Source organism: Halictus rubicundus, chromosome 18 (genome assembly GCF_050948215.1).
Source record: "Halictus rubicundus isolate RS-2024b chromosome 18, iyHalRubi1_principal, whole genome shotgun sequence".
NCBI classification, from domain to species: domain Eukaryota; kingdom Metazoa; phylum Arthropoda; class Insecta; order Hymenoptera; family Halictidae; genus Halictus; species Halictus rubicundus.
In genome coordinates this window covers 163,646-174,566 of record NC_135166.1, presented here as the reverse complement: position 1 = coordinate 174,566, position 10,921 = coordinate 163,646, and the positions used below count along the sequence as shown (strand labels likewise).

General features: G+C 45.9%; 1 protein-coding gene across 6 annotated transcripts in view; it reads right to left on the bottom strand.

The window, feature by feature from the left end:
- Dop2r (dopamine D2-like receptor) overlaps positions 1-10,921 on the bottom strand; it is a 150,058-nt gene that overhangs the window by 4,824 nt on the left and 134,313 nt on the right. For all 6 annotated transcript variants that reach the window (XM_076803270.1, XM_076803269.1, XM_076803268.1 and 3 more), the window contains 3 exons: positions 6,080-6,189; positions 4,509-4,761; positions 1,976-2,076 (listed from right to left, as the gene is read on the bottom strand). In XM_076803270.1, the coding sequence (XP_076659385.1) occupies positions 1,976-2,076; positions 4,509-4,761; positions 6,080-6,189 (464 nt within the window). The remainder of the gene's footprint in view (positions 1-1,975; positions 2,077-4,508; positions 4,762-6,079; positions 6,190-10,921) is intronic.

Below are 10,921 nucleotides of genomic sequence, written 5' to 3'. Positions count from 1 at the left end.
GGGAGAAAGAGAGAAAGTTACTTTGTACGGATTATAAACTTCTTAATCCGAAGAAAGTTATGAAATTTTGCATGAATTTGAACACTGCAACTTTGTACCTATGAAATCAGGATGTGCAAACCTATCTAGATCTCTACCAACATATGGAGAATTAATTGTTACGAATCAACAAGTTCTCGAGTTTATATTTCGATACGAAATTTAATTATAATTCATTGATTATATCGGTTTTGTGCGACAAACTGTACCGGTGTTCGCCGGTGGGTCTGCGTAGCGCAACACGAACGAAAGCAGAATCTCCTTAAGCTGTAGCGTTCTCTGATGCAGGTGCTTCTGCTCGAGTACTCTTTATTTCGGAAGCGGAAAGAATGCGGGGGTCGAAAGTGGGTATTAAATCATCTTCAGCGGCAAACAAGGCTACGTGCCTCGGAGCTCGCCTGGGCGAGAAACCCGTCGGAACTCGGGCCGCGCCATAGTCCTCGTAGTCGATGAACAAACGTACGACACTCGGGAACAGCCAGGCACAAAAGCCGGCAATTAAATCGAAGGCGAAGTAGTTGGCTATTCAAGGCGAGTACGCCGACCCCGGGACACCGGAAATGAAGCTCTGCGCGCGCGGAGAAAAGCGTATTATCCGGAGATGCTCGGGACTTAACCCGGTCTTAGCCTTTCTCCCACCGTTCGACCTTCTATTCTGCGAGACTTTCTTTTCTCCGTCGCGTCTTTCCCACTTCGGCCGACACATTCTTCCCCTCCCCTCCACCTCTCTCGCTCTCTCTCTCTCTCTCTCTCTCTCTCTCTCTCTCTCTCTCTCTCTCTCTCATCTCCTCTGTCTCGGCCACCACGCCAATCTCCGTGAGAAATCGTCTCGTTGGAATGCAAGAGTTACACAGGGCGAAAATTGAAAAAAATGGCGGTCTCCTCGGGCACGCGACACATTCGAAATGAAGCCCGTAGCTCTTCGGGTGCCGGCACATGGCGCGGCGACCGCCCCGTCTGATCCGCGAATAAATTTATCGTGCTTAAAGGGGACTTTGATCTTTCGCGCCACGGAAAAAAGCTTTCTCGAGATGCTGAGACAACTTCGATACTGGTAACTCATGCTCGGTGAACTCATGCGACATTCATGCGCCAAAGTGACGTGCGTTTTTCTTTAATGCTACTGACAGAATGCTTGGCAGCGGATTCCTCGCGAGAACATTGCTCGGATGTCTTCGACCACCCTTTCGTTCAGCCCTTGAATGCTCGAGCGAATATTCATTCGAGATACGAATGGAATCAAGGATAAAAAGCAAATGTATCGAAAACGTGTTAGGTATTTCAACACTTTATCGACCAGGAGCCTATTAATAGCCTTATCCTCTATACTTGAAATTTCCAACCACTTCCAAACATTCTGTCGACGATAGGTATCCGATTGTTGCGCACGAACGACTCGATCTAAATTTGAACAATAACAACGCTGAACTAGATTTTATTCAACCGTGTTGTAATATACATATTTCAATGAATTTTCGAACAGTCTGATCGCGCTAGTGAACGGCGTCTCGTAATCAAGGCATTGTACTATTAATTTAGCCTAGAATGCCGTTACAAACGTTAATTGAAAATGTTCGTGTCGAAAGGCGCAACGAAACACGGCAATAAATAATAGAATCCCCGGCTCGTATGCAACAATCCCGATGTAACAAAAAATCGGTGCCAGCGGTTCAATCAAAATTCTCTCCGCGTTCAACGAAGTTTTGGCTTCGATTCTGTTCGGTTAATGAATTTGTAATTTCGCGGAACGTTAGAACGATAGATATTGAACGGCGTCGCGTCGGGATCGCTCGCGCGTCGCGAAACGCGACAATAATTCCGTCCGTTCTTTCCGTTATCCGGTGGTATTTCTAGAGGGATTCCTGGAAAATTCTTCGTGAACCTGTAAAGAACCTGTAGAGAAGCGTTTTCGGTCACGAGGGAACTGTCGGCTCACCTGCGAGTATTCGCGATGTTCTCGATTATACTGCCGGGTTTAATGTCGCCCATGTTCGGCTTCCGGTTGGCCCTGGCTTTCTTCGCCCTGTTCCGCAGAGCCTGGAAACGCGAAATTGAAATCGTCGCTTCAAGATAAATCAAGCCTGCGAAAGAAACTTTCCTATCTATTCCACCGGGTTCAACTTGCGAGTATCGATCAACGTAACGCACGATAATACGCGAATCCCATAGAACCGATTTAGGAGTTGACCAATTATTCTTTTGTCCAAATTTCGATCGTTCTTTAAACGTATTTCTATAAAACCGAGGGTGAGGAGAAAATTTCTTTCGCCGGGTAACACAGAGCCCTGCAATTTATCGTAACATTTCAAGGAGCTTGAAATGTGCGATATCGCTGCTTTGACAACGGTAGAATTGTAATCGTTTGAATAGAATGTTACGTCGCGTCGATCGTACACATAAAATGACGATTGCACTTAATGTTTTGCAACAAAAGCTGCAGCATCTGAAATTCATGACACGGGGTAATTTGTACGTTTCGAAGATGGTTTAAAAAACATAAACTAGACCGACAGTGGAACATTCGGGCGAGACTTGAAGCAAACTGTCGATACCTAACGCGGTCCACTTAATCTCGTCGTTACACGTGTATACGAAAGTAGGGGAATTTATCACGACGCTCGCGGTAGGAGGTATTTGAGATGCATTTGAGAATTCAGCTGCAAGCGACCGGTGTATTATGAGAAATGCTCTTTTCCCGCGGACACGTTACGGCTGCATATAAAGGCATGATATTTCATACTTTTACATCGATGTTTCCAGGGATACCGTTCCCTTCCCGATGTTAAACCGCGGCACTATGCTTTTACGACAGCGGCCATGCCGAGCGAAAAGAAAATGGTCAAGTTTTACCAACGATCCGGTGACGATCGAATCTGTCCTGCGAAATAAACGTCAGTTTCTTGCTATACTGTGGCAAAAATCATGAGAACACTGGTCAAAATAACTATTTCCAATTCTAAGGTCAATTATTATTAAGATACTAGGCAAAAATTACTCGATCACACAACTCAAGCGCCTAGAATCATATAAAACTAGAAACAGCGAATTCCGGTTGACACGAAACGAATATACGGTGAACCGCAACGTAATCGCAGGATGCAGTGTAGTCGGAGTATTCGTTCCATCTGGCGTTAAAATTACACCCGCATAATTTGGCAGGCGGGAATATTACCAGGTACATGCCAGAATGCTCCGGCTTTGTTTCCGAGTGTATACGAGCATCCATGGCCAGCAGCTCTTCACGCTGCAGACACTAATCTGTTTTTCTCGTTTCCGTCGCCTCGTGTACAGTATTACATCCCCACAGACACATTATCAGGGACTGTGGCAGGCTCGAAAGGTGACGCTGCTCTTACAATTTTTTCGTTTTATTGGCCGGCGACTCGCTTTTGCCCTATGTTGGCTCATCGCTAGCTCCATCCTTGCTTAGCTACCATCTAACACGACCCATTTACTATTTAACCAAGGCAGTTTCCTCCATACTATCCTACTGCTATATCCTACGGCTGTATTTCCTCCACAGCGTCGTGTTTTGATCGCCTCGTACGGAAGTCTACTACTATATATATATATATATATATATATGAAAGAAATACATAGCTGCTTCTCATGAATTATGTTCATCTGTTTCTAAGTGATTTGATTAAAAGAAAATTTTTGAAGAATTTTTACCTTCAATGGAAAACACATAATATCAAAGATTCTTGCGTAAATCTGTGGCGTTTCACTGTTTAACAAGTGTAATTACCCACTGGTCGCCCCTATTCTACTTGTCTGGCCATAGATCGCACCTATTCCACTCGTCTGACCACAGGTCGTCCCTGTTTTACTCGTTTCACCAAAGACAGTCCCGTTCCACTTGTTCGACCACAGACCACCTGCTCTGATTATAGATTGTCCCTATTTTACTCACCTAACCTAATAAAGTCCACCCTCGTGCCACTTGTCTCACCGAAAATTCTCCCTATTACATTGCCTGATCACGCGTCCGACTATAGACCGACCTATTTCATATGTCTGACCTAGGCTAGTCCATATTCCACTTGCCTGATCGCAAATCGTCTTGTCGGACTATTACCTACCACCTTGACGCTATACTTCAAGCTGAAAGTATTGAAAACAGTAATTCAAATAGTTTTGTACATATAATGGAGATATTTTATTTGAAATTGGCAAGTACAAGGTGCATGAAGTATTCGTTTGAAACGTATTAATTGGAATCTTTTTATTAACTATTAATGAAGGAAACAGAACCGAAACGAACATTTTGTCTATTACAATAAGAGAGAGAGAGAGAGAGAGAGAGAGAGAGAGAGAGAGAGAGAGCGTCGATGAGAGAATTGCTTAACACTGGACAGTGTTAAGGAGATTACCGTAACGCGACGCTATGGAGAAAATGCTTTGTCTGATCCCTGAAAATATGTAGAGAGAAAAGTTTAGCAAACGTAGAATACGCTGACGATGCCCACCTTGAATATGTTATAGTAGAGAAACACCATGATGATGCAGGGAATGTAGAAACTAGATAGGCTCGAGTAGATGATAAAGTCTGCATTATAGAAGAGGCATTGGTCCGGTACCCGGTCAGGTGTGTTGTTCAAACCAAGAACAATCGGGCTGCCGATCGCGGCCGATATCGCCCAAACCAACAGTATCGTCAACCACACTCTTCTATTGTTCTTGTGCTTGGCGTACTTTATCGGCTGGGTCACCGCTATATATCTGCAATTCAAATTCATTTCGTACAGTGTCCAGTTTAATCGACACAAAGTTACTTTTACCCTTCCGCTTGCTGATTCGAACGTGTAGCTTCGTGTTTTTGATCGCAATAGAAATTATCTGATTTTTACAGCTTGTTACGAGTGAAAATCGAAACGCTTCTCTATAATATCAAACACGCATGACGCTGTTCGTGACGTCACTTCAGAATTACCTTTATAAACTAGACCGCGGAGAAACGTTGGCTACGCGTCCGAGCTAACAAATATCACGGGATATCTCGCGAGCCATTTCTTCGGAATAAAAATGTAAAATATCATCCGTTTCTTGTCCAACTAAGATGCGAAACGACCGTCTCCTGCCTCCGTTGATACGTTGTCTGCCCCCCTTCACGACCGAGGGGAATATTCATGGCGGCGCTTTGGAAAAAGTAAAAGAGCGAGAAAAATCGAGGCGAGCAGGGATTAGTCTCGCCGGTGGAGGGGGAGAGCGAGGTCGAAGAAAGAACCCCTGATTAATTAAATCGCTAAATTAGCGTTTGTTCGCGGGGATTTCTGGAAAACGTATGCTACCGTTCGGATTCCGTGGGTTTAAGCCTTAAAGTTTAAGGGCGCGGAACGACTGTCCTTAATAGACTGCGTCTCATCTTTCGGCATCGGACCGTGCATATTTTAACATACGTATTAAACACGTGCTTCGAGTTCCGGAACGTTATAAACACTTTTCAGAACTTCTAGGCCGAATGAAATTGCGAAAAAGTACCAAAAATCGATAATCTCGATTCTCGTTGGAACAGCCCTCCTGGTCAAGGTAAAGGATTGAAACTGCGCAGAAAATATTTCGATAAAGGGTGCAGAACTTTGACCTGGTTAGACGGCTGTACTTTTACGCGACTAACAGGAACGGGAAAATCGTCTGGCGGACTTATTTTCGGTTCGAGGCGTCGCGTCGTCCGTCGGAAAAATTTGATTTACAGAAATCGCGTCCGCAGCTTTCAACTAGCTCATTTCGTCGCTCGAAGAAGCAACCTAAACCCGTTTCTGTTATTCGTGTCACGTAAACCGGTTAAATCAGCTCTACCCCCTTTTTCCTCTATTTTTCGACTTTTCCCTCTTTTTCTAGACGGTCCTCGACTGCAGGATCTTTGCGAACGTGGTACCAATCCGATACGAGTGTACCTCTGTTCGACAAGCTTGTAAGTGGATCTGGCCCGTTTTGATTTTTTCTCTTTCGTTCATTGTCGGAAGGAAAGTAAAACAATCTAAACTGTACGAACAATGGATTTTTGGAGAGAGGGGACACACCGTTTTGAATAGCTTACCTGTCTATCGAAATTGCTACGAGGTTGAAGATGGAACTGGTGCTGCAGGTGACGTCCATAGCGATGTAAAAGTCGCAGACAAACGCGGGCAGAGTCCACGCTCCGTTTACCTGGAACACGAACAGACAAATGGTCAAGAACTTCTTTCTATAAAGAAAATAATCTGTTTGTACGAGAAAAGTTCCTCGCCTTTTTACCGGTGAGGATTCTTATGAAAAAGACAGCTCGAGACAGCTGACGAATACGGCATGTCAGAGAGAATTAATGTCTGGGCATTAGGCGAGCGCCCATGGCCTACGAGTACCGTAATGCGCCTCTGCTTTAACCGAATGAACTGATTAAAAGGCGATGCTGCAATTTATCCGACTCGGCCAGCTGTACCGGTGGTTCGCCCTCTTCTTTCTATAGGAGATATAGACTAATTCGGTTCTGCATGGACAGCAAGACCGCGCTAAACCACGCTAATTGATTACCTTGTAGCTGTCTGGATTTGTCGAACGAAGACAAGAAAACAACATGCCGTCCATCACAGTGATTGCTCCCTCCGTTTCGAGGACGGGGATTCTACGAGTCAGGAGCGATTGGAATGTGGTGGACAACTACCGCGATCGAGCTCTGACTTCTCTTCGAAAAAATAAATTCGCTACGATATAGAGTAGAAAATAAAACGGTTGGTACTCGCGGTGAGGAGTAAAAATGTCTAGAGGTTACCGTGTAAAAATCAACTTTTGTTATTTATTACCGTTCCGCTAGTATTTTCAAGCGAAAGTATCCAGGTCGGTAAAGGCTCGAAGAGTATATTCTTAGCCTGTAGATTCTCTCGATTTCGTCCAGTGTTTTCCAGGCCCTCCTATTTGCATGAACGCGAGGTCGAAACGCAGCCGGAGTGTTTTCGAGAACCGCTGTCGCCGGAGAAAAAGGCACTTTCGAGGGGCTTCTCGAGGAATCGGACGAATCAAAGAGCTGCCGTCCGAATCAAGAGCCGAACTTCATCTCTTTCCTCTTTTGCATTCCGTCTGGCATGGTTCTTCTTTTCCTCCGGGCGGCAGCCCCTCCCACGTCGTCGCGTCATTCGAATCCTCCGCACTTTCATCCGCCGTTTTATTCGCGAACCAAGACCTGCGCTTTGCGAGCTAGGCCGTGAGACGAACGAACCCCTGATTTATACCGAAGAACCGTGCTCGGCGTACGAAATTCGGCCGAGGTTTGAAACGCGCCCACCCACCACCAGACTAAACACGTACAACCCCCGGCCGGCGGTCTCTGCTCCTCCCCTAGTTTCTGTTTGAACAACCGGTCCACCGATGAGCTCCGATTTCTTCGCCGACGCCTCCCGGAAACCGCAGCTACTCCGCTTTCGATCGGCCCGCACGCTACACGAACCACCCCTAGCCCGCTAAAATTCTGTAACTCTACCTATAGATATAGATACCGCGGGTCCGAGTCGACTACAATTCCGAATTTCTGTGCATGCAATTTCACCTATGTTTATCACCAGAAATAAACCTTCGTAGAGGTTTCGCAGAGATTTTTCCAGTTGAACACTGTTTAAAATAGCTGAAAATTTCGACAGACGCATTCTTGCTAGTTTTAGTAAAAGCAATGTCACTTTTAGTGTTCCGCGAGCGCGGTGTTAAAGAGAAACGAGCTCGGAATAATGTCCAATATTTAACAATGCATCGCGCGAGTAAACAAGATGGCGTAACATCAGGCTGCTCTTCAGGCCGGTGACTGTATTTATGCTCGTCGTAAATGATAAGGGAAACAAGACGAGCAGGCGCGAGATTTATTCGTCCCATCGATAACGAAGTGGCCAGAAGCGCGCGAGGGCGAGTGACTAAAGTTTCGAGTTTTCTATAAGGTGCAACACGGCACGGTTACATTTCGCACCGGGCCATTTCTGCCCGGAATTGCGGATCTCGCGATACTGCTCTCATTTTTCGGGTACGCCCTATCTGACTGTCAGGCTTTTTTCCTTTTTTCCTTTTTTCCTTTTCTCCTTTTTTCCAGAAAGGAGAAGCACCACCCGTTGCGGCGCGACGCTCATACAGGGTGTACCTTTCGAAACGATCCTGATAAAGCGATTTTAAGAATTTCTTCGAAGAGTTGTTCGATGTAAGACGGTGAATCATTTTCTACGGAGAATGAATGAACTGCATTGATCGCGGTGTTTTAAAAAGTAAATGGATCCATTGAAAGAATCGATCGAGACCTTCGTATATCCTCTACTCCTCTACCTAGAAAAGAACCATCAGCATAGAATTCTATCCTCTTCGAAACCGTAGAACTTTCGTTTAGAACATTTTTCGATATGTCCGAGATGTCCGAGGGGATCGCTTGAAATGGGACACCTTGTATTCCCGTCACATTCGTGCCGCGGCCCGTATCACGCGGACCGTATGTTAAATGGCAGAGCCAGCAACATTGTATCGTGTACACGTCGTATATTTTGGCAACGTTACGACGTCATAAAGTACCGATAGACCGACCGTGTTACACAGCCCGCCACGCGAAATAGCCGTGCGGGTGCGAACGATCGATACCTGCCGATAGTTGAGCCGTGGATAACGCAACTTAATACTATTCGCTAATGCGCTGTGCTAGTAATCGCCGTGCATATTGCGGAACGTAATCGATACCGGTCCCGATTGAACGAATTACTAGTTACACGGGGTATCCTCCGGCGGAGTGCCCTGCAAATGGGAAGTTTGTCCGTCGTCCCCTCCCGCGTCGACACGTCGTGCCCGCGCATACGGAAGAAAAAAGTATGACCTACGCGTCGTTATTTCGCGGGAGCTGTGCGTCTATCAATGTGTCAGAAGAATAACTGGTTCAACGGCTCACCGTCTCAGGCTGTGAGAATTACGTCTTACAAAACACACCGAAGTGTTGATCACGGTATTTTACGAAACTTTTCATGAAAACAACCCTTCAAGTTTCGAGTCTAAACCATATTTAGTTGAATATCGCGAAAACTATTAGAGGGGTGGTTTAGTCAGCAAAATTCTACGTTCACTCGTTAGGAATAGATCTGCGGAAACAGATTTCCAATATCATTATTTGTCCGAAGAATATCTCGAAAGAATACTTTTATTATTATACGATAAAACTTCATTTCAGACATCGTCTAAAATCGATGGCTGCGAATACCTTTGAAGATACGATAAGTTTATAGAATCAAACGGTAGGACGAACGCAGCAATTACCAGGAAGCTTCTAATTAGTCTGTTAGCGTTTCAACGGAACTTGAGCGATTATCGTCGCGTATCGTTGTCACTTGCTCGCCAGGTGCCATAATTAAAACGTTACGGCAGCTTCTGACGAGTTGCCCTTCCAATGGTAGGGATTCCGGTTCCTCGTCGTGTTACAGCAAACCAATGAATTCCGACAAAAACTCCGACAAAAGAAACGCCATTCGATAGAGACTCGTAAGACGTTTCGCGTTTCTCGTTGGCTGTGTTGGCGGGGAACTTTTGTTTGTCGTGTTACTTCGCGAGAAAAACCGACAAACACGGTCGAATCTAGTTTCCTTAAAATTAACGTTTCTTCTTGCTCGGGCAGCCTGCTCGTCGATAAAAGTGTTCACCGCCGTCAAGTTTTATAACTTCCTGTCGGCGTTTCGTAGACGCTAAACCGTGGGCCACGATTGTCGGCGATTACGCGGGTAGAATGTAGATTCCGAGGGGTACGAGTACCAGCCCACAGATTTATGAGGACACGCCGTTAATTACAAGATTGCTGCAGTCTAAACTTCGAAACAGAAATCCCGACACGGTCCGAATACCGGTAAGCAGCGTTGTAATGCGTCTTTGTCGGAAGTTGAGCGCCAGCCAAAATGCCGATGAGATATTTAGGACGAAGCAATTTAAGAGGGACACCCGCACCAGTTACGGTTTGCTTTGAGCACGGCCCTGTTATCCTTATTGCTTCCGACAAGGAAATATGCAAAATTTGTTGCAACGTGTTTCAGCCGCGGGGACCGACGATGCTTAAGCTGTTAATCGTAGATTATTGCAACGTTGCTGGAAGCAACGCTGTCTACCTTCCGCAACGACTGGTAATTCGTCCCAGCATCGTTAGGCGACACGAAACTTTGCCGATGTCATCCGGAGACCGGATCTCGGAAAAATTTAAACCGGTCTACACAGAATTCCCCAACGAATGAAACCAAAATATATTCGTGTGTTCGTAACGATACGAGAAAACGTCTACGGAAAACGCGTCTGATATACAACACGTTGCACGATCCTCGCCTAACGATCACCGCTGGCTGGATCGATGTCGCAAAATGAGTTGTGCAACTTCTCGAATAATCCGCGTACACGTTCGGCAATCGATTAATAGGTCGTGATGACAAATTTGGAGGGTCGGTTCGCCTGACGGCGCCAGTGTTGATCGACTCCCGATTGGATTCAAACAGAATTTCCTCGAACGAGCCAACGTTGGTTAATTGGAGCGCGTTTGAAAACGATACAGGCTCCGATTATCGAGTCCGAAGCCACCGGGCAATGACGCTGGCGAGGATGGCTGGTCGACTGGCGTCTTTTCCGTCTTTTTCTTTTTTTCCCCCCGGTCTCTATCTCCGTCATTAAAAATCTAGCAAACAGACCGCGCGCGCGCGCATTCTTATTCGTACGTTGTTCACGATCAATTATCCGGCGCAGTTCGCGCGTTAGGAAATAGCTCGTCGAGCGAGCGTCTATTTCGAAAGCGCGTCGATGTGAATCCCCTCTTGACAAGGGAGACGCGTTACCGAGCAACGCGCAACAGAGTTATGGCTCGTTTAACCCGATGCTGCTGGGGAGCCGGCTGAAGGGATTCAGATACGAGGGCATGGCTAAA